This window comes from Molothrus ater, chromosome 2, assembly GCF_012460135.2.
Source record: "Molothrus ater isolate BHLD 08-10-18 breed brown headed cowbird chromosome 2, BPBGC_Mater_1.1, whole genome shotgun sequence".
Taxonomy (NCBI): Eukaryota; Metazoa; Chordata; class Aves; order Passeriformes; family Icteridae; genus Molothrus; species Molothrus ater.
The window spans coordinates 31,746,241-31,769,752 of NC_050479.2; the positions used below are offsets into that span (position 1 = coordinate 31,746,241).

The window sequence follows — 23,512 nt, forward strand, 5'->3', positions numbered from 1 at the left end:
ATCCTTCCCGGAGCCGCCCCGTCCCTTCCTGCCCCCGCCGGAAGCGGCCGCAGCGCCCGGGATGGCGGCGGCGGTCGGCGGCGGCCGTGGGGCCGGTGGTAGCGGGGCGTAGCGCCGGGCTCGCCGCCATGCCCAAGTACTACGAGGATAAGGAGGAGGACGGGCGCGCCTGCAGCGGCGTGAGGGAGGACCTGCGGCAGTGCCTGCTGGAGAGCCCCTGCGTCCTGCAGGTGAGCGCCGCTGCCCTTCCGGCCCAGAGACCCGCAGGTCGCCCTTCTTGGGCCTCTTACCTCTTGTTTGCAGCAGTTTAGGGAATTGCAGCTCCAGAGGAGAGCACAGGTCACCGTACCGAAGAGAAATCCCCAGTCAACTTGTCTGAAGTTGACAGTAAATGATCCTCAAAGGCCCCTTCCAACCCATATTACTCAATCGGCCAGAGCGTGGTGCTAATAACGTGGTCATAGGTCCGATCCCTGTATAGGCCTTCCCTTAAGAGTTGGGCTGGATGATCCTTGTGGGTGCTTTCCAACTCAGAATATTCGGTGATTCTGTTCTATAATTCTGTCAAGTGTTTTGATGTCTCTTTGATGAGCTGTAGAAATCAGATTTTTAATCTTTCATTTTTCATCTACTAGGAAAACAAAAGCCCTAAACAATGCTTGAGGGAAGGACACTGTAGGAGTTTGCAAGTGACATTCTTTGCGTGCAAAAGATCAATGGTAAGTGCAGTGTGTCTTCTGCTACTGGCCTGGGTGTTTCCCGTCCTTTTCCCTCTCTTTTTAAGAAAAACACTGTTATTTCAGTAATTAATTTCATTAAGCAGGCTCTTGCATTTGAATCCTGATTAAACTATGGGTGTTGTACTCAGTTCTCATGAAGAAGCTGTAGAGTAGAAAAAGTGGAAAAACGTGTTTAAATTGGGTTAGGCTTAGAATGTCACAGGTAGTGATGTAGGTATTTTCACTATTGTTTTTAGTAAAGTTTTGGGTTAAAAAATATTAGTAGATCAGGTAATTGTAAGCTAAAATATTAGCAAGATATTGTTTACCTGTAAGATCTTTGAAAAACATCTATATAGTGAACATTTAAATCAAGTGAAATAAAACTTTCACTGTTAAAGCAGGATCTTGCATTGAATTCATGTCGAGTCATTAGTTTTCTTGGAATACTAGAATTCATGATAAATAACAGTTTATTTTTTAACATAATGAACTATCCCATTTGGAAATGACAAGTCATTTCCATATGGGATAGTCCAAATGTAATTAGATAAAGTTTTGTGTATTTTGATAGGAGCTCCTTGTCCAGGATTTTTTTGCTTGTGTTTCCATAACATTTAAAACATATTAAAGATGTGGTAAAGATGGTATTAAAACTTTCCAAACATGAGAAGTACAGGGCTCATTTTTATTTTTATCTGATGAAGAGTGTACAACTGAAATGGTACTCTAAATTTCTCTTCCATTTTGTATTCATTCTAGCAACCTTTTGTACCTCTTCTATATGAACCATATTAATCCATAAAGTTACAAATTATTATTTCTGTGTGTGGGAAGATGTTGGATATTGGAAGTTTGAAATGCCTATATAAAACTGCAGTAGCAACATATGTGTCTCCAGGTGATGTGTCTATATTTTTCTGTCTGTGGATTGTTAAGGGAGCCTGATGAAACTAAGTTTCTAGCTAAATGCCTCCAGTCATGCAGGAAGAGGCTTGGCTCTTAAATGATTTTATTTAACTCTCCCAAATTTTAAGTCTGATGAGTGACGTTTTTCTTGTCCTGTTAATTCTTTAAATTTCAATAATCATGCTCAGTCAAACTTGTTATTTGTTATAATAATGAAACTTAAAGATTGTCCAAAACCTAGGTAGATACTAAATACAGATATAATTTGCAGTATGCTAAAATCATCAGGAGTTTTGCCTCAATGCTGTTTTCTTTTCAAGGAAACAGAAAATCTTATCAGAGATGTTGAAGTAGGGCCAAGGTTTAAAGTGAAAGCTGCTTGGTTACTGGACAAGCTGTGTCATCATGACTCTAGCTCTTTACAAATTTTGCTGCTGTCCTGAATTCTGGGAGAAGGTTAGTTAATGGTAGTGAAAGAAACCTCCTCAGTCTAATATCAGAATATGGCTGAGTTGCAATCTGTCACTGCCATCTTCAAGACTGGCTAAGTTCAGAATAATTCTCCCAAGATCAAAGTATGTTTTTCTGCTGCATTGGAAAAAAACTTGCAGTTTAGCTTCTGTAAGTGATGCACTGTGGCTTTTATTTTAGCTTTACCATCTTCTTTAGCCTGTCATTAAATGTTTTTTTTTTGTAATTGCCAAGAACAAACTTGCAGATTTACAAACTGAATATTGTTTCTGTTTTTACTGATTTATTTCTAGTTTTTTTCCAGAAACTTAGTGTATTTAAGTTATCCCCTCTCCTCACAGACATTTGTAGTCACTCTTACTTCAACCAGATCTGAATTTTCCTCCTCCAGTTTATCAGTACATTTGCAAAACTGATCTAAGCAGATTTACTCTACCTTGTTTTTTATGTGTTCCTTGCCATCCTACTGTGCTGTTCTGTCATTTGTGTTGTTTATTTCAGAACAAGTAGGGCACTTAACACATAATTTTAGTTTTGTCTGAGGTTTAAGATCATATAATGCCTCTTTCATTGGAATCCCCTGTGGCTTGTTGGCTACATCACTGGTTTTCTTCTGCTTTATTCTGGCCTTTGTTCTGATGTTGCAAAGTGCCAACACTCTACAATATCTCTTTTGGAAAATACCTGCTCTTAATATATTGTCTTCAATTTTCAGTTGGATACCAGGGCAAGATTCAGAGGAAGGAAGGGATACTGAAGTCCTCATCAAGAGACCTCGCCATGGAAATTCAGGGTTCATCAGCTCTCTACACAAAACAGAGACTAAAATAAGAAGATGGTACCTGCTGCATCATTTCCTGCAGTGTTCTCATGGAAGGTATCTACTCCTGAGTATCCCAACAGATTGACCTGGATGTGCATTTAAATGTTAAAAAGAAGGCAAGCATAAAGCTACAAGTTCTGGCCAAAATGAGTACCTGTCATGTACTTGCAATAAAAATGTGAAATCCAGAAAAAGCTGCAGAAGTTGTAATTCTGTTTTGAAGTAAAGTTGTCATTTGTGACTCTACTGTAAATTCTGATAATCTTTTACTATTATAAATAATACAAGGTATGGAACTGGGAGTTTGCTTGATGTGTTGAGGAGGAGTTTCCTTAGTAGATGAGTATCTCAGAGGGTTTTTCAAAATAAAACTATTTTCAGAGACAAGGAGTTGACCAAGGTTGTAAAATGTCTGTGCAAGCTGCTTCCTGTCCAGTAAATTTGCTACCCAATAAACCTGTAATAGATGGGATTGGGCTGTTTTTCAGTCCCACACTGCTAAGGAAGTGGGATTTATGGGAGTAAGAAGCATTAAATAGTGCTTAAACCATGACTGTGGTAAATGTTAACTGGTTCTGTATAAGACTTGCTTTTCCAGAGGAACATTTCCTTTTTCTTCCTTCAGTGTGTCCCCACCTCTTTAAGTGTCAAACCTTTAAGAAATAAATGGTGTTGTAACTCTTACATGTGGAAACTCAAATCAGACTAGCTGATTAGAAGCAAGATGAGGAAATAGTGAGAGGGGAGAGAGCCATAGTAAATTCTTTTCTTGGCTGAATTTATAGCCAAGTGTCTGATACACATTCAGTCTGAACAGATGTATGCAATGCTTTTTGTTTCTAAAACTGATGACTTCAGTGATTGAGCACATGTTGACTAATTTTGTCTGTCTTAAGCAACTGTTCTGTAGTGAGTCAGAGAATGTTTGTATTCCTTGTGTGTGTAGGACTTTATTTTACCTAAATTAACTCTGATTTCACATTTTTGTGTTCTGTTGGTCATGTGGAAGCTAGTTCATTTGTTCAAGTGCTGTAAGCATCCTTTGTTTTCCAAAGCCTACTTACCATATTATCTTTTTACATGCACTAAAATGATGATTTATGTCTGTAAGAGTATTTTTATCTTAACACTATAATTCCAAAGTATTGCTCACAAGCCTTTTCCATGGGGAAAAACATAAAAAAAGGTACTAAAAATAAATATAAAGCCAGATGGCAGGTATTTAAATGTCAGTTAGAGAGAGGAGTGGGAATGGTATGTGAGTTTGGTAGTCAAGGACTCTTTCGTGGTATGTCCTAATGCATGGGTTTGTAGGTTGATTGTTCAAGTGATCTTTGTTCCTTTCTCAGCCATAATCACTAAGCCTCTCCTGTTGGTGCTGCAGCAACTCCTTTTGGAAGGGAGCAAAAACATTGCTACATCATAGACAGACACATAGTTATTTCTAGTAATCAGCTTGATCCAGTGGAGATCAAGTGTTAAAATGAAATCTATTGGATATTCATGGATTTAATAATTAAGAGAACACATGTATTATTTGATCCAATAGAATGTTAGTGTCAAAACTTCCTAATGGTTCACTAAACTACCTAGGACAGTATGAAAATACTGTAACGGGAATCAAAATACTGATTTGCTCAAGAGACTTAATCAATTCCAATATTGTGTAATATAATACTCTATCTAAAGATAAGTAATTATATAATTGTCTTGGGACTTTGAGCACTGACCTACTCGAGAGATATTAATGCTCCTTTGAGAAAAAGACTTCATTTCATTAATGCCCTAAGTCCTATGCATTTGATTACAGCTTTTTCCCTAATGCAAAAAATGTTTTTATTTAAATATATTGATGTTTTTGTTTCATGCCTTGTGCTACATTACTGACTTTTACTAAAACAAATGCATGTTTCTAGTCTTTGGTAGATTTTGCAAGAGGGGATTTCTGAAATTGAGTTGTTGAGGCCCAATGGTTGGCGTGGTGCCAAAAGGCTAATACTAGCTTCAGAATCCCAAATATAAGCAGTGCTAATAATTTGTTTTGAATAAGTAAAGAAGAGAGTTTGCAAGGACCTCCCTGCTGCTCTCATTCCTCTCATTCGTTTTCCATGATGGAGAGTCAGAGGGTGCTAAATGCTGCCGAGACTGATGTCCCTGGCTGTGGCTCTGTCAGTGTTAGGGCGTGTGTGTGTTACAGCATCCTGTTTCAGCAACTTAAATGTTCTCTCTGTGGTCCAATCCTGCAAACATGGTTCTATTTACAGAGCTGTAAGCACACATTGCAGAACTGCTCACATGTTTATGATGATAAAAAATAGGCTGTGGTCATTTACTCTAAAAATTCTTTAGGCTGTTAATTGTTGTTTCAAGTCACTACAGAGTGATAAGCATATGAGTCTGTTTAACGAAGGCCCATGTGTACGTACCTTGAAAAGTGAGAGAAAGGGGTTGGTGTTCAAAGAGTATCACACGTCTAGAATGTAAGATGTGCCTCTCAGAAGCAAAGTATCTTTATGAAGCCCTCACTTGAAATATTTTCTGCACCTAGACTGGGTGCATTTGTATTATAAAGGGCTTCATTATTCACTGGGTGGCATAAGGAATTGGTTGTCTAGTCTCTCTTCACTTCAAGTTTCTGGAGTAGCAGGTTGGATGAGATGCTTTTTTTCAAAGAAAACATTTAAAATTATATGTTTTCAGTGAAAGCCTGGAACAAACTAGATTGACACCTTCTACTCATAAGAGCAGCATTAAATGAAGTCATTATCTAAAAATGCAGCCACAGAATGTAGGTGGTAAGCAATATCTGTTGTTCAAGCCTGTGGTTAGAAAATTTACAAATACAGAACTGTAGCAGCTTTGTTAACATGATGAATTTTATGCTGCCTTGATATGTGGTCATTTAGAATATGTGTATTTATTGTAAATATGTTTCTTGTCTAAAGCTGAAGAGCACAACAGCTTAATTCCAGTCATAAGTTGTAGTTGACAGAATAATAGCCAGAAACCTCAAGATCTTTTCTCATTTTTCTTTTTCCAAATCTGCCTGCTGAATTTTCTGTCTCTGGCATGATTTTATTGCAGATATCTTCAGAAAATCATTAACTGGTTATTTCTGTAAGTTGCACACTTCACAATTACTTGGTTGACAGTCTGTAGGGAGAAAATTCTGTAAACATAGAGAGCAGCTTCTTGAAGTGGACTATGCTTTATTTTCAGGATTTACTGAAGGTTCATTTATAATGTTCTTGAACACTGAAAGCAGAAGAAGGAAAAAGGTTAGCATTTTAACAGTTGCTTAATTAGGTCAGTAGAAGGTGATATATTTCAAGTAATGATGTATTTTAGTAGCTGAACATTGGAAATATATTTTTGTATCAAGCTGAGATTGGTGTGTCCTTATGGAAGCTTTCATATGCAATATTCTTTTTTGGCTAGCCTGTAGGTACTAATGGGCTGCAGTGAAATAGAATGGAATAATTTCCCTAAAGATTTTTTAGTAACAGAGGAAATGATACAAGTAAATCTCTGTGACCTAGAACAGGATTTTAAAAATCTACAATATTGCTACTATTGCTTTAAAAGGAGCCATGGAAAAATAGCAAAGCAGAAATTGGCTCATAATTCATAAGTTCTAATGATAAATTGTGCTACTGTAAAATTGTATTGTGTTATCTTTCATTACCACTGCAAGGAAGAGGAATATGAACATTTCGTAGTCAATTTGTGATGTGACAGGAATTTTTGAGGCTTTTTTGGTGAGGAAAGTTTTGAAGTCTTTCTGAGGTCACAAAGGTCTAGTATTTATTAGCTGTTTTCTCAAGCTTTTGGTTCTGTAGCAGCTGTACCTCACTAAGGTTCATAGCAGGATGATTTCTGGAACTCCAAATGGGAAGAAGTGTTACAAGTTGTTGGATTGTTGGCATGCTGAGGAAGATGAGAGTAAATAGTGCATTGAGGGGATTGATTATTGGATATGTAAAAATTTGTATTGCTCAATTTGTGGGCATAAACTCCATATAACCCTTTATCAGCTGAGACTGGACATTCAGGTCCCTTCCTGCTTTATATTAGTAGTTAAGGAAAGGCACCTTTCATCTAGTCTGACTTTCCGTGAAGCTTTTTATGCCAGAGAAAGGCATCAGCTCTTGAAAATGGCATAAAATCTGATTATGTTTTCTCTTGATAGAATATTTCAATAGCCAGTAATCCCTCTGTAGAAAGAGCATGTCTGTCTTATGATTAGAATTTTACTTCAGTTTTTACTTCTGGGAGAAGAAGAAAGGATGGCTCTTCAAAGAGTTTAGTAGTACCTTATGCTTTCCTGCTGTAATGCATTTGAAAGTTAAAAAATCGAAAAGAAAAAGATGCAATGAAATGCATGGATTGACTTCCCAAACTTGTGACTTGTGTTATACCTGTCTTCCTTAGTCCCATCACAGGGGGGAAATTTGCAATCTTCTTTTAGGAAGGAGATAAACCTCTATTACTGATTTTTTCATTGATCTCCGTACAGGTAAAACCCCTGCTTTCTTTTTACACTATTGATTGTGCTTCCAAGATGAGTGTCACATTTTGTCACTTAACAGACTGTGTTGAGATCTTGTGTTCAATTCCCTGTCCCTTTTGACCCTGATGCCTTTTTCAGAGTCAGTAGTTTTTCACTCTGATGTTTTCCCAGTGTATGGCTTGTTTTTCCAGGGTGTAGCTTTTTGTTCTTTTCCTGGATTTATAACCTGACATGTGGCCATTGAAGAATAATAGAAGTTTTGAACAGCATGCTTTATCATCTGTTCCAGAACTTCTATGTGATGGCCCAATTATTTTGTTCACCACTGTCAGGTGTTGGGTTGTCCACAAATACAATAGGCAGTGAGTTTCTATGTATGTACACACCTTTGAAGAAAATGTGAAATAATTTTAAAGCTGGTAATGGTCCCAGAGCAGCTCTCTAAGTACTCTACTGAAATACAACTCCCCTCTATTTGTGAGGTTTCGTTACATATAGATTAGGAAAACATAATCTAACAAAAAATTAGGTAAATGGAAAACCTCTCAAGCATATCCATTCCTACCTTGCTGGATTTTCTTGTATTTTGCCCTGGGTAATTCAGACTGCTCTGCCCACAAATAACATGGTGATTTTCCACATTCTCCAACACTGGTGCAATGTGAGGCCCTTCTGGTCCCTTGGGTTTTAGTGCTGTTTTGATTCCCTAATACTAAATTAATATCAATATTATCAAATGAACAAAATCAAATACTAAATGAATATCAATAGTAAACCTTGTTCTTCCAGAGTCCTTGGTGGGGAGCTGTCCAAGTCTGCTGTTTACCAAGGTAGTACTTTGGTTGATGATGATTAAAAATGTCATCAGCTGTAAATAAACTCTTGATTTTTTTTTTTTTTTTGGTCAGGATCTGTATTTAATTTGAAAGGTGCTAGTGACAAGATCTACTTGCTTTCCAGCTTGTTTTCACCAAGTATATTAAATATTTTTATGCAAGGATGGCTTTAAGTTTGCATGGTATGCAGAAGAACTCTTATTTTCTGTCTCTTTGCTAAAAAATGTGGCAGGGTTCATTAGCTTTGTGCTAAATGATGGGCAAGGGTAAATGTAAAAAATTATGCATGTTTGACTATGCATTAAAAACACCTCCTCTCTATAAATTCTGTGTGATTTTGAAGCAGAGAGTCCTTCATGGCATTTCACCAACGACATGCAGAAAGAAAAATGAAAAATTCAATCTGCCTCTCCTGGCTTCTCTATCCCAGCTTAGATTATACTGGGGACTTCAGCTGGCAGCTTCCAGCATGAGGGAACTGCAACAGGCAAATTAAAATTCTTACTCTAGAGCAGTGTTGGGACTGACTCAGCTGGTTCTTGGCAGCAGTCCTCTGCAGGTCATGCCCAGTTGGCTGGAGGCATCCAGACAAGTGTGTCTATGGCTCACTGATTCCCCACTTCAGAGTCTTTCCCCCTAACCTCCCTCCTGGGAGTTCCCACAAGGTAACTTGTTAGTAACCTGTGTTACACAAAAGCACATGGCTTTTGTGCACCATGTAAAAATAACAGAATGAGCCAGAGCTGGACTTTGACCACTTCCTACATTCTTTCAAATGACTCTTAATGTTGCCTGAGCACTATAAATCCCTCATTGATAATAGTGGGATACAGAAATTGGTTAAGAAATGGAACCCAGCCTCAGACTACACAGCAATTTCATCACATGCATGTGAGTGAGACAGCTATCAAACAACTTCAGTTGTGGAGAATGAGGGATGGATGGATGGATGGATGGATGGATGGATGGATGGATGGATGGATGGATGGATGGATGGATGGATGGATGGATGGATGGATGGATGGTGGAAACATGCTAAAATGTACCAGTGTGAGCAGCAAGACTAGGGAAGTAATTCTTCCCTTGTACTCCACACAGGTGAGGTCACACCTTGAGTACTATGTCCAGTTTTGGGCCCCTCAATTCAAGAAAAGCAATGAGGTGCTGGAGCACGTCCAGAGAAGGGCAATGGAGCTGGTGAAGGGTGTGGAGCACAAGTCCTGTGAGGAGCAACTGAGGGAGCTGGGGCTGTTTAGCCTGGAGAAAAGGGAACTCGGGGGTGACCTCAGTGCTCTCTACAGCCACCCGAAAAGAGGCTGTAGCTGGGTGGGAGTTCGCCTCTACCCTCAGGCAACCAGCGACAGGACAAAAGGACGTAGTGATAAGCTGGGCATGGGGAAATTTAGTTTGGACATTAGGAAGAATTTCTTCTGTCTCTGTGCTTAACTGCAGATGAAGATACAAGACAATTCTAGTTTCTATATTTTTGGATCCTCCGGAGCCGGCGCGGGCAGCCCGAAGCGCTGCCGTTCCAGGAGGGACGGGCGGGCGATGCCGGCCCGGCTGAGGCCGCAGGGGGCCGGGCCAGGGCCGGGGCGGGGCCGCCGCTCCCGGCGCCGTCAGAGCGGGCGGGCGCCGGAGCCGCTGGGGGCGCGGGGCCGGTGGCTGCCGCGGGGCGGTGCCCGGCGAGCCGCGGCTGCGGAGGTGAGCGATGGGCGCCGGCCGCGGAGGGGGGGGCAGCGGGAGAAGGCGCGGGGCGAGCGCCGAGCGCGGCGGGGTCGCGCAGCTGCGGCGGGAGGCGGCCCCGCGCCGGGCAGGCATGGCCGAGCCCCCATCTTGGGGAGGCCCTGCCCGCACGGTTCGGTCGCCGGCGCTGTCACGGGCAGCGCTGCCGGCTCTGTCCGTGCGCGCTCGGCCCTCGCTGTGGCTCCTCCCGAGCCGTGCCGGGCTGCGGCGGTGCGCGGAAACAGCGTGTGTGGAAGGGACAGCGCGTAAACAGCCGCCGCCTCCGGGGGGACGCGGGAGCGAGACAGCGAACACAGGGATGATGTTTAACCTCCCCTAATTTATTACAGGCCGGGCTTCACGATTCCTTTTCCATGTTGAGAAGCCTTAAAAGGAAGCAGATTGTGTGTTTAGTTTGGTGCATATTTCAGATTTTTGCCTATTTATTGAGCTGGAATATGGTTGTGAAATATGGTAGAAATGCCTTTGCAGTACTGATGCACCATCATCCGTCTTATGTGGGTTTCGCGGAGCAGCGCTAAGAATGAGCTTGAAGCTTTAGCCCAGTGGCGTACATTCCCCCCATACCATGAGTAAAGTCAATATATGCTGATCAGAGCCCAGTTTGGACTGCAGAGACACTAGAGGGGATTTTGCCTGCGTGGTCCAGCACGGTGTTGACAGAAGCCCTCCCTCCGCAGGCCGGTACCATCCTTCTGCAGAAGCCTCTGCTGTTCAGCTTTCCAGGCTGGCAGTAGAGACCCAGCTGGGAGGGTCTTGCTGGGTTACTTCTTAAGCAACAGAGGCAGAGACTCATCTTTGTCTCTGCCCTCAAATTCTAGAAAACCCTGTTGTGATGAAAACAAGATTACTTTGCAGTTTCTCACTGCAGAACTACTGTTTGCTAATGCTTTTCACAAAAGCTCTTAATTAAAAGCTTATTAAGTTTTTCTTCCTGCTTCTGAAGATCTTAATTCAGTGGACCGCCTTGCTTCTAGGAACTCAGAGAATGCAGTATCTTGCCAATTTTTTCACAAGTATCTCTGACTCTCTTATGCAAATGTTAGGTGGGAGCAAATGGCGGGGGGTGCATATGTATTTTTGGCAGGAACTTGACATTCAGTGTTCTTAAATTTAGAAGTTCTGGCACTTTCAAACTTTGAGGTAGATGTGACCTCTTTTACTCACTGTTCCCTGCTGCAGTACTAAGCTGATAGCAAATCATGATTTCAGTGCTGTTTTCAAGTATCTGTATCCAGGCTGTATATATTTTGCTAGATACATTTGCTTCTGATTTAATTTATTTTTAATGAGCTAATTTTAACTTAATCTGTAGTGGGTGGTAGCTTGCAGGGAGCCATGGAGAAACAAAGAACCCTGCCAAAGTGTGGCAAAAGAACCATGTGATCTTCAGAGGGTGTTGGGCTCCCTTACTGAAGACAGTGATAACACCTCTGCAGAAACTTGCTTATTTTACATCTGTCTAATTTGCTGTCAGTTGAGACTGAAGGCTGTACCCCTTCTCAGGTAGCAGAATTTTCAGTCTTAAGGTCTCAGATATATTGAGGGTTGGATGTCATTAATCATCTCTTAGATCTGTTCAAGTCCAGTCTGATTGTACCAATGCTGTATTAAATGGAGGTTCTCTCTGTGACCTGACTGCTAGGAGAAATGACTGCTTTGTTTCCTGTATGTTCTGGTTCCTTAGTCTATGTATTATTTTACTAGAATTAGGAAAGAAAATGAGAAGGCCAAGGATCCCCTTTCGGTTCTTGTTTCCTTGTTAAGATTTAATTCAGGCTTTTGGGCTGTGCTCACTACAGCAAATTTTAATTGCCCAATTGCTAGTGTGTAAGATGCACTGTTAGAATATGATATGTTTAGGACCCCCTTTGTAGATATCTCTGTTGGAAAAAACCCCATTTCTTGACTGGATATGAAGAGCATTTGCCTGACTCGGACATAATATTTGAAACCTCTACCTGTTGTATTTGAAGAGAGATGGGAGATCAAATAATACAGGCAGCACAGCTCAGAGCTCTGTCTTACACGTTCTTTGCTTCTGCTTGCTACTTCCCTTCCTGTTTCTTGTCTGATAAACTGAATTTCCTCTCCATTGTTGGATTATCTACCTAAATCTCAAACAGACATCCTTTGCAGAAACATTGCTGAAAAATGTTGTTGACCTTGGAAGAAGAAAGCTTTAGGGTGTATCTACTTCATGCACATCTGTCAGGCAGATAGGCATAGACTCAAAAGTATTTAAATCACACCTATTGCTGCTTTATCTAATACAGCAAGCTCTTTTCTACAGATGAAGTTGATTCTTCTGGCTCTCAGATAGAAGGTGGCATTTCCCTTTTCTGCTTCACAGGCACCTCCTGCTACTGCTGCCTTCCTTCCTTTGCTTCCCGTGTTCTGTTCTCCGCAGTGCTTTGCTTGCTGTGGGAAGTGTCACCACAGGCTGGTGGCACGTGAGGCAAAACCATGTCACAATCAAGACAAAGCAGGTCGACAATGAGGAGCAAATCAATTGAAGTACAGAAAATGACAGGAACATTGTCAATTCAGGGCATGACTGAGAGGAGGGCATGTCTTGACTGCACAGGGGAGTGGTAGGGTCATAGTCTTTGTGGTTTGTGTTGTACACGGTAAGGGAGGTATCCAGGAGATAAGGCAAACACTCCAGGCTTTCCTGGCAATTACTGCTCTCTTTTCCCTGTACCATGAAGTTAATGACATTGCCTGAGCCAACACAGGTGGACATTGTGCTTCTGTCAGCACATCAATCCAGCCACTTTGGTCTCTCACAGAGGAAAGGCAGGTGCCAGTACTACAGAAATATATTAGCGTTTCCTGAAAACAGTATTTGAAGCTTGCAGTGAAGTATATTCACTCACCAAGAGGGCTGTTTCTGGACTTCCACTGAGTATGAAATTCTTGAATTTATGATGATTTAACCAAATATGCAATAAATAGTGAACTGGAAAATTGAAGTACCAAGGTACATCCTAACTTAGCTAAAACCATCTTGATGATATATGAGAGAGTAACGTAGTTTTCCCCCAAATTTCCAGGCAAGTTGGGATCTTGACCTTAGGTGAGGAAGACTTTCTGTCCAGCTTGTAGAATGTGACCAAAGATTTCTCTGCAACAGAGGTTTGTAAATGTGTGTCAGTATTCACTGAAAGTACTCATTACGTACAGCAGTGAGATACTGCTAAGACCTTGTATGAAACCAGCAGGATATTTTCAAAAAAGCATTGACATTCTTGAGCTGTTACATTTAGACCTGGCCCACTTGTGCCCTTCAATGTTCTTGTATATCTCACAAATGCCTGCATCTTGTTTGTGCATCTGCTGCTGTGGTGTGCTGACAGAGAAGCCTGTTGTGTGTGAGTTGCTTCTCTCTAAATACAGCTGTGTTCTTCCAGTTTGCTGCAGACAGAGCAGATTACCTCCTTGTGAAGGAGGTAACCAAGTGAGGTGAAAGGGAATAGCATAGGAGAAAAGGAGTGGGGATATAGAGGAGGGATGTGAAGGGAAATGAGTGTAGAGGATAAGACAGTACAGGAAGGAGGACAGATAGAGATAGGAAAAATTCATCCAGTATGTTTCTCACCAAGGTTTTGTAGCATTTTCCAGTGGAGCACTTTGGAGCTGTAATTTCTGAAAAAAATCTGGACATATCCCAAACCTGTAGCTCTAGCTGGGGTGTGCTTGGGGGGGATGCAACAGCAGGGGCTGGGCTTTATGGCTGGGCTTCCCTGGCAAATGCATCCTGAATCTGAGCATATGGGAAGCAAGTGGGGCTATGTCACTCTGAGTGAGAACCTGCAGACAGAGGCCTGCTACAAGGTTTGTGTGCTGCTAACTCCCATTGCTAGGTAAGATGTTTTAGAGCTGTTGGGGCCATCAGCTCTCACAAGCACAGGTATTTTAATCTTCCTTAACAAAATAATATCTGTTACCATGCATCTAAACTTTTAGAAGAATAATTATTCTTCCTACTGTATGACTAATTATAGGAAGCATGTATGTACAGATGTTGCAAATCTTTGGAAACAGCACACTTCAATTCCTTGGGACAGTTTATTGTTAAGGTACCCTTACTGCAGTGTTGCAAACCGTGCAGAATCCTGCAACTATAACCAGTTCCTGTGAATGCCTCTGCACATGCTCAGTTCCCACCTTTTATGCAAGGCCTAAGAAGCCCAGATTAAACTCTGTGCTTGAAAAACTGTTTTACCTGGCTCTACTCTGTTGTATCACTGAGTTTTCTCTAAGTTCCTTCCAGCAAAATGAAATGTGATTAGAAGGAATTTGATACCTGGATTTTCTCCTTGCCATGAGTAAAACAAGTCTCTAATGTGGAAATTACAGCTAGGAGTGGACACACAGAGATTTGATGAGAATTTTTTCTTCCACTCATTCTCTGTTGTTAAATCTATTTGTATTGCAATGCAGTGCTGGGTTTACTGCTAAGGTTAGCCATTGGCTCTTTCTATAATTCCTGTTTGTGTTTGGTTCAAGTCCTAACCCTTGGCAGTCTGAAGCTTGGATTCAAACTTAAGAAGAATTTTTAAATGATTGTCCAGTCTTTAAGAGTTACAATAAGACTTCAGAATGAAATGACTTTGTATCAGGTATTTTAAAAATACTTGGCCTGCTTGGAGTCTCTTCTGTTCTTTTTCCAGCTCTTTCTCTACATTTTCTCTGTGATGACCAGTGTTAAGAGAATAATTTTTCATAGTTTGCTAAGCCTCTAATTTTTCACAGTGCTCTTTCAAAAACCAACCTGGGAGTGGGGATGGTGTTTGTGTTGTGATAAATAGAGTAACTATTGATCTCTAAAAATGTCTAAAGATTTAATTTTTTTTTAATTTTCCCCCTTACCCACCTACATTTTCTCTTGCAAGTAACAATTCTTTCAATCATGTAGCTACTTTTTACCTTCATTAGGCTGGAAACTACTGCCTCCCACAGCAGGGCAGGTGGAACGAAATGTGTCCCTATGCTTCAGCAACTTCAGTGCAAAGTTCAGTGGCTTGATTTAAAATGTTGGCTTGACATTTCTGAAGAGTGTTCATTGGATCTGGTCCATTGACTTTGCTTGGGAGGCTGTAAACTTGAACAGCAGTGTGGTAATATGTTCAGTCACCAGAGCTACTTGCCGAGCTCTTAGTGACATTTTTCTGTTATATTTTTTACCAGAAGGTGCTCAGTGCTAGTACACTGTTCATTCTGATAACAGTTTTGTAAATATCAAAACTTACTGTACATTGCATAATTTTTTTTAAAAGGTGTCACATGTTGTTTTGTAGAAGATGCTACATGTAAAATGTAAAATCTGGCATAAGTCTTCCTGTCCAAGTCCAGAAGTCTGTAGAGCATTTCTCAGCATTTCCATTTTTGAGAATAGACATTATCTGCACAAGAGAATTATCTCATGGCTTACAGCTTTTATGGGTCACTTTTTAAAGTTCAGAATTGTACGGTATCACACAGACAGTTACAGCAACAATTAATATGGTACCAGTAGATGCTAATTTCAGTAGAAAAGCCTTATAAATATTTTTTATATATGTATGTTTAAAAGATGGTGTCACAGCTAGAAGCCTTTGGCCTGTGACACTTAACTCCCTGTGGGCTCACAAACTTGCTTTTTTGTCCAGTCACATATTTCTATGAACATGGATGAACACAGTCCTCAAGGTTTTACAGTGATCATAACTTCTACTCCCAAAGTGTGGGTGGACCACCCATCATTATTCCTGAGACTGGGAGAGGTGTTTGGAACTGGTTCCCTGCCATAATGGAAAGCAATGCTGTTCCATATAAACGTGACAGTTCAGAGGCAGGAATAGAGCATTTAAAACTGCAAATGACCCACACTGCTGTCAAAAGAGCTGTCTTAAAAGAGCAATCTATGTAGCCACAGTTTAGCCTTGTGGATTCCAATGATGCTAAATCTTCAGTTAGATGATCTACTTTTCTCTTGTTGTGTTTAGTGCACAGGAGGGGTCTAATCTGGGGATGAACTGTTCTGATGGGGATAAACTCACTGTGACTATTAGTGAGTGTAACAGCTTTATTTGTTGCAGAAGTTGGAAGTTGTACAGCCTTCAAAGCAAGCGATTAAAGGAAGAGGAGAACAAAATTGTTTTTTTAATTGAGAGCTGCGTCCTTCCAGAGGCCTGTGACACAACCCTACCACTCCTCAGAGTTTCTGTGTGGTGCAAGGCAAGTCTGAAAATTTTCCTTTTGCCATTGGTTAGTACAATATTTCTCAGATTTTGTGTGCCTGATTTAAGATCTGGTTTCAGTTTCATAGAACATCTAACCCCTCCCATATATTACTGCATATATTATGTAAAAGGCTGCATAGTTGCAATGTTGAATCATGGGAGTCTTGAGTCGGACACCCAAGCTAGTTGGTACTTTATTCTTTCTGCTGGTTGTCCCTGGAAATCTGTGTCCAGTATCTCTCCCATTCTGAGATGGTTCCCAGCCTCCTTGCACTAGTTTAGACTGCTTCCTTTGGTTATTCTCCTTATGCTACTTATCCCATCTCTTTGGTCTGCTCATTTTTGGCAATTTCCCAGCTCTTTACTGCAAAGATTCCTCTCAGCCAAGATGTTTCTGACTTTATTTTTGGCTCCAAACATCAGTCCTGGTCTTCTGACAACTTGCCAGTATTGCTCTTCAGTTACTTTTTCTGCTCCTTTGGTTTGGCCATTTTTACCTGTGTTTTTTGAATTTGATATTTCTTTCTTATCCCTGAAGGCTTGTTGTAGAAATACAGGTTCTGTTGGCCAAGTTCAATATTTAGCCAAATGTTCAATGGTTATTATAAGGCACTGTCTTCTGAACCTCTTGGGGTGCCTGTAAGACAGTGCATGTGCAGCTATGATACCTGTGGAAATCAAGAGTGCTAATTATTTTGGCATTTTTGGAGATTTTAGTTGTGAATTAACCTCTACTGCATCTGTGTTTACTGTGACTTTTTAAAGGATTACAATAGAAAGGAAATACTTACAGTTGGTTGTTTTTGGTTTCTTTTCATATTATGCAAAATGTTTTTTCTTTAGACCTTACTCTTGGTACCAACTGAACTGTTTGAGCTGAAACTGATGATTGTTCTTTAAAAATCAGTCTGAGACAAACACTCAGCATGAAAAATTTCTGGGCACACACTTTGGAAAAATGTAAGCAAGTGAAAAGAATAGTCATTTAAGAAGTGGTGTTGAGCAGGGGTAGTTACAGGCTCAGATGCTACTGGTCCCACCTTCTGATTGCTCCTCTTGTGCTGAACAATTAGAAAGTGCTTTACAAACTGTTCATTCACTTCATGGGAGCCTGTGTATCCCAGCTGTTGTTCAGTGGCATGGCAGTATAATGTTTGACATGCAATTGCATATAAGAGGTTTTTAAAATAGTGTGGGACTAGTGATGCCATTTAAGTGACTTGGCCATTAGAAAAATAGGGGAAATCTTGTGTTAAGGAGGAACTGCTTTCACTGTAAACAGACATTTTCCTTCTCTTCCCCTTTAGGTAAGAATAGTGGAAATGTTGAAGTGCACCTTTGCTTTGATGTCTAGCAAAACCCTTTCTCTTCCCAAGTAATGTACCTTTTCTCAAACAACCGTGAGGAAACATTTGTTGAGCATTAACCCAAAATGTATGGCTGCTGCTATCTAAGTTGTCAGCATTACTTAGAGTGTTTCATTTCTAGTAATAGATACACTTCATCTTACAAAGTTTGTAGGACTTGAGGAAACTACATATGCTCTGATTGAATCTTTTCTACAATATGTTTCTTTTGGCAAGAACAGATTACCCAAGAATACACGTTCCTGTTAGTTTGACCTAGTGTATATTTTAGTGAAATTACCCTTTCCAAGAAGTATCAGTAAGAACTGTATTTCTGCTAGAAATACTAGTGGCTGTGGTAGCAGTGCTAGAGACACAGACATCCAGCAGGAGCTATGGACTTAGAGCTTCACTTGATCTAGAGATAGATATGGAAAAAAGCCTTGTTGATTCTATCTCAAGTTCTCAATTTGTTATAGCTGTGTCATGGTGTTTTGAAATGTTCTGTACTTAATATGTGAATGGCAGGTTAGAGTTTTGTGTTCCCAAGAGGCTTTCAAGCTGGAAGCAAGCAATCTTTTATGACCAAAAGACTGTATATTATATAAAAAGAAAACACAGCAAAATACAGTCAGCCAAGAGGAGTTTCAGGAACAGCAGAATTTCAGGTGACACACAGCATGCTATTTTACTATTTTTAATTGAGAGCTCCACTTAGCATGCCTTTTGTAATTCCACTGTTCCTGGAGCTGCAGGCTTTGTGATTTTCTCAGCCATAACCCTAAGGGTAACCCTAACCCCAAGTGGAGCAGTAAATGCAGCCTTTTGCTGAGGCTAAGGTTCCCAGCACATGGGTGGTGCCAAGGAAAATTACGTGGAGGGAGCAATGTTGTGGCAGTCCCGTGCTCCCCTTGGTCTGATACTTTCCGTCTGAGACCTGCTGCTGAGATTTATAAATCAGAGCTTGTGAACAGCTGGTATAATTTAAACTGTGAGATCTGAGGATTGGAGGAACCAAGAAGTGCTAAAAATCCATCTATTTTCTTTCCCTTTTTTGTTTGTTTGTTTGTTTATTGTTTAGCATTTTGGTTAGAGAGTCCTTGATACATTCATCTAGGAAGGGTAATGTTATGTGGTTCTGGAAGGAGGAGAGCTTCAGTTTGCCTAAAATGTTGCAAGAGCTTGGGAAAAAAAAAAAAGAAAATAAAAGTGTTACTTCTGTAAGTAGAAGGGAAAAGTGTCACTTCTATAAGTAGAAGGAAAATGGTATTTTTTTTTTTTCAGTGACCCCTTTTTTGTCATTGCTACAGTTATGATTCCACATTGGGATTAGACAAGAATTTGGATCAGTTGAAACAGGGAAGCTGTGAAGGTGGCAAGAGATATATGCCTGAACAGAAAGGGTACTTGGAGAGCACAAGTTGAGAGGCATGGTCTGCCTGTGACAGTTTGGCAGGATTATATATGAGTTCTAGGCTCACAGACTTTAAAAGACCTTGATGTTAGTTTATGGATAACATAGGGAAAATATAATTTGTCATTTTGATGATATTGCTGGGAAGGACATAATGGAAGACACTCTAGTATTGTGATTGAAGATCAGGAGAACATAAAGAGCTGCAAGAAGGAAGACTTGAAAAAGCAAAAAAAAAATCACCAAAACAACCCTCTAAAATAGAATAAAAAAAGAAAAATAAAGGAAGGGGAACTATGAGAGAATTTTGGTACTAGGAATTAACAGAATTAGCAGTCAGAAAGTGAAAGTACGCAAAAGTTTAGAAGTTGGGAGAATTGCATTTCTCAGAAGGAAAATGAAAGGAGAAGCAGCTCTCTGCACAATAAATTTTAAAAATACTGAAATAATGCTTTATTTCAGTACTTCAAGGTACTGTGCAAATTAGAAGGTCCAGTACAGAGGCTGTGTAGAATTTTTAAATTATAAGAATTTGTTCTACTTTCAAAACCAGCACACTAAAGCATGAAAGGAAGAAAGAAAACTTAGAAGTGAAGCATGAGGTTCCCATGCTGACTACTATAGATACCTAAATCAAAGAAAACCATTAATTTTAGCTGATGCGTATAAAAATAATATTTCAGTTTACATGGTTATCCAAAAATATTCTCAGCTACTTTGGTTTTAGTGACAGTGATTACTAATATGAAAACTTCTTTAATGTCTATCCTGTGGGTAGAAGGAAGTATGCAAATGTAATTAATTTCCAGAGAGGAAGAAAGATGACTAAAAAATAAAGCTATGGTTGATAGTTGACTATGTCTTCAATGAGACATTGACATCAAATTCTGGATCTCATCTTTGCTGCTTCCATCAGCTGCAAATACATACCACTGTCTACTCTTTTGGTCTAAATGAGCAGCTTTTTGCTTCTGACAGGGTGCTTTGTTAGGCTGTTTGTCAAAGTGAAACTCTTTTGGCTGGAAGTTTGTCTTGAAGCTGGGAGTTTGATGCATTACTAAAATGTTGGCATGTAGTCCTTCCTGTCAGGTAGCTCTGAGTACCATGGCACATGGGATATAAAGAGTTTTTTTGTTTCCTGCTGAACCAAAGTTGAGTAACATCCCACAGGAAATAAACATTCAATCCTCCTGGGGGCTGGGCAGCATGAGAGGTGGTTCTAGTCAGCCTCTGTCTCTGAAGAGCTGCTTGCTGACCTTCCCAAAGGCTAAGCCTTCCCAAGGTGGCAAATGGAAGTCAGTCCCCTTCCCCATCCCATCACCTGCATCCCTGTTTGCCTTTGAACAGCTGTTGTACCCTTTTACAAGGTGGTGTAGGAAGGGTTTGGTTAACAGTGTTTAAATAAAGTGGGCAGGTGGGTAACTTAGAGAACAGCTTTATTTTTTTCTTTCTTTTTTTTTTTTTTTAGTTTGCTTTGTTTAGTGGAGGTACTTTCTAATAGAGTCTTGCATTTACCTGAAATTATTGCTTGCTGACAAGAGTGGAGGAATGATAGAATGGTGCACAATATATTTGTGCTCTCCTGTTGTGTTGGGTGTGGCTGGAAATAATCTGTGGATGGAAAACCAGGGTGTAGACCTGGTTTTCTCCTAAAAGATGTATTGAACACAGCTGAGAGCAGGCACTGTGAATAAGGTAATCGGTGGATAGGTTGGAAATGAAGATAAAGCTACATGTTTCCTTCCTACATTGAATAGTTTTGTTGGGTTGTTTTACATGTTATTGGGAATTCATTTGAATATTCTTCAATAAGATTAAGTGAAGTTTTCTGGGAGAAAAAGGAACTGCACCTCTATGTGTATATAGAATGTGCTTATATTTACCAAAATACCAGCACAGTTGATAACTCTTGTCTTTTTCTGGCAGCCCAGCTAAAGCCATTTTCCATGTTACCTTTCAGGCACATCCTGCTCTTTTCTATCTGATTTTTACACAAAGAAACTCTACCATATGCTGTTTAGACCTGTTACTCTGTGTCTGTGTGGTTGAATTGCTAAAAAAAGTCCCTTCCCAGAGACCTCCTGTGGTATTCATGCTTGCAAGTGATATTTTGGTACTGATGAGTGTGTATGACTTTGCATTTATCAGATACTGAATTCCTCTGCAACACTCAGCATTGGGTTCTAGCAGGGGTGGAAATGAAGGCAGAGTTTAGGCTCAAGAGGGGTGTTCCTGGCAGTAATGATCAGTGTGGAAATCCTTGAAATGACAGACATAATGAGTAACTGTGGTAAGATGAGTAGTAGCGAAGCAGTCTCCTTTCTGAACAGGAGGGGCATTAAACTGGAGTGGGAGATCTGTGATGTCCCCATGAAGATGATTTTTACTAGAAAGCATGATGGTGGGTGATGAGATGGACATGGAACACTTTGGAAGGCTTTGGAAATAAGATGCTGTCATTTGTTTGCACTGTCAGGCTGACTGGCCTATTGTTCCTCTGGAAAGGATTTGCTAACAACTATGTGAAAATCTTACAAATGAAGGTATAGCCCCATGTAGCAGCAGTAGTCTACCTGTTGGAGATGGAACTTCTCTCTTATAACTGCTTGAATCTGAAATCTCTTGCTGTTTGACCTGCAGGCTTTAACTGAATTTCCATATTCAGAGCACTGGATGTTGACTTTCAGATGGAAGTGGAGACAAGTTCTCCCATAAAGAGTCACAGAAAATCTGCTGCTGTCTGCACCTTCCATTTGCTGATAACACAGCTTTTAATATCATGCTCCTAATTAACTTGATACCCTGCTTCCATTTCTTGGTGCCAGAAGAATGCCTGAAGCAAAGTGGATTTGCTGCTGTCATTGGAGAACTGATTTCAGGCAAAGTTAAAAGGAGAGAGGAGGGTGGGGGAGAAACACTGTTGCAGTTTGATAACATAATTAAATGATTATTTTCATATAATAATTATAATTGTAAGAAGATATTTTTGTATCAAAACCAGTTGTCTTCTATATTTTTGTTGAAGTCTTAGTTTTTAATTTGTTGTTAATGTAAAAGGCAACACTTGAGATGGCATTACACTGTGTCTATTTTTAATGCTGGAATTTTATCCTCTCAGAAACAGGGTAGTTGCTTAATCATACCCTGTTGGATCTTATCTTCTTTTCCCACCCATCCTTTTTACCCATAGTTCAAATGGCTGGCTGGATATTTGTTCTTTGGATGCATCAGCATGAAATTTTGCAGATGACCACCTGTCTTAATACATGTGAAGCTGTGATCACAGTTTTCTAAACAGTGCCAGAGATGCTGAATTGTGTTTGCAGTACTGCCAAATCATTTAAATTAGTCTTGACTGAAAAAAAAGATGGCATAAATCCCACTTTACTAATGTGCTTCTGTGAGTCATTAGCAGTGGTTATCTAGATGTGATTGCAAAAGATAGTTTTTACCATCACAAATGGGCCAGGGCAGGGCAACAAGGGACCTGCTGTGGTGTAGCTTAGGTAGAGCCATTTTTATGTTTATAGACATGTAGGAGAAGAAACTTCTCATGTATTTTTGTTCCCCATAGTACTTTGTAGCTGGGATCTGGACTGCTGTGATATCTACTAATCAGACATGGCAGTAATGTCTGTTGTGTACAATGATTGCTGCTGCATAAAGTAAACATACATCCTGTGCTTGGACTTTGGGAAAGTTCTGTATTTCTGTGTGTTTTTATTTTGGTGCGCTGTAAAACTCTGGGTTTTGTTTCAGATGGTGAATTTGCTCAGATCTTTCTTTTCCCTAGAGAATTCTAAATGTAATTAAATATATTGTACTGTATGATGTGACTTTTTCTTTCTTTCTTTCAACCATAATCCCTTTTTAAGTAAAGAAAAACAAATCCCACAAAACTAATTTCATATTTTTGGATTCCCACATCTATTTATGGCTACTTGCATCGTGGGGGAAAAATGCAACACGACTCACAGGAGGGTGACATAGAAAGCTAAATGTGGCTGTTGACTGCTGAGGGTTCCAGTCCTTTTAGAATATCCCAAGAAACAGTACAAGCAGAAACTTCACAAATAGCTCTTTGGGTTTTGGGGTGGTTTCGTTTATGTTTTGGTACAAGTCACCACTTGGTTTAGAATCTGCAGGATTTGCTTTCCTTTGTTGTCATTGGTTTTGTCCAAGGAATCAGTGGTAGAAGGGGTGAGTGGCCAGAACCCAGTGAGATGTGAGGTGTAATGCAGTTGTTGGTTGTTACAGTGCAATCAATAATGATGTTGCTTTGGAAAAAAGTATGTGTTCTTTCCCAGGCAGGGTGAATGTAGGCTTTGAGATGAAGAATTTTCTTAATGCTTGAGAAATTAAAATCAGTGCTTACTCATTGCTCAAGGAAAACAAAGTCTAAAAAGAGAAACAACTCATGATGGTAAATTATTTTGCTGGACAGAGTTGTTGCTACCCTTGAAATTGGTTTTTAATTTCAGAGAAATAAAATACCATTGGTAGCTGTCTCT

General features: G+C 40.1%; 2 protein-coding genes across 5 annotated transcripts in view; both read left to right on the forward strand.

Annotated features, from left to right (window-relative positions):
* The first annotated feature begins 25 nt into the window (after positions 1-25).
* LOC118687599 (cytochrome c oxidase assembly factor 5) lies at positions 26-8,593 on the forward strand. Its single transcript, XM_036384652.2, has 3 exons — positions 26-230; positions 636-719; positions 2,815-8,593. The coding sequence occupies exons 1-3, from the start codon at positions 129-131 to the stop codon at positions 2,854-2,856; spliced, it is 228 nt and encodes a 75-aa protein (XP_036240545.1). The 5' UTR covers positions 26-128; the 3' UTR covers positions 2,857-8,593.
* A 1,291-nt stretch (positions 8,594-9,884) lies between these two features.
* Positions 9,885-23,512, forward strand: part of INPP4A (inositol polyphosphate-4-phosphatase type I A) — a 111,689-nt gene continuing 98,061 nt past the window's right edge. For 2 of the 4 annotated variants that reach the window (XM_054514068.1, XM_054514069.1), the window contains exons 1-2: positions 9,885-9,972; positions 16,098-16,266. The gene's annotated coding sequence lies outside the window, so the exon portion shown is untranslated. The remainder of the gene's footprint in view (positions 9,973-16,097; positions 16,267-23,512) is intronic. The other 2 variants (XM_036388633.2, XM_054514070.1) reach the window with 1 other exon arrangement.

Coding starts and splice junctions, on each gene's coding strand:
- LOC118687599 (XM_036384652.2), top strand. CDS start 129: ATGCCCAAGTACTACGAGGATAAGGAGGAGGACGGGCGCGCCTGCAGC. Junction 231..635: donor AGAGCCCCTGCGTCCTGCAG/GTGAGCGCCGCT, acceptor TTCATCTACTAG/GAAAACAAAAGCCCTAAACA. Junction 720..2,814: donor TTGCGTGCAAAAGATCAATG/GTAAGTGCAGTG, acceptor TTCAATTTTCAG/TTGGATACCAGGGCAAGATT.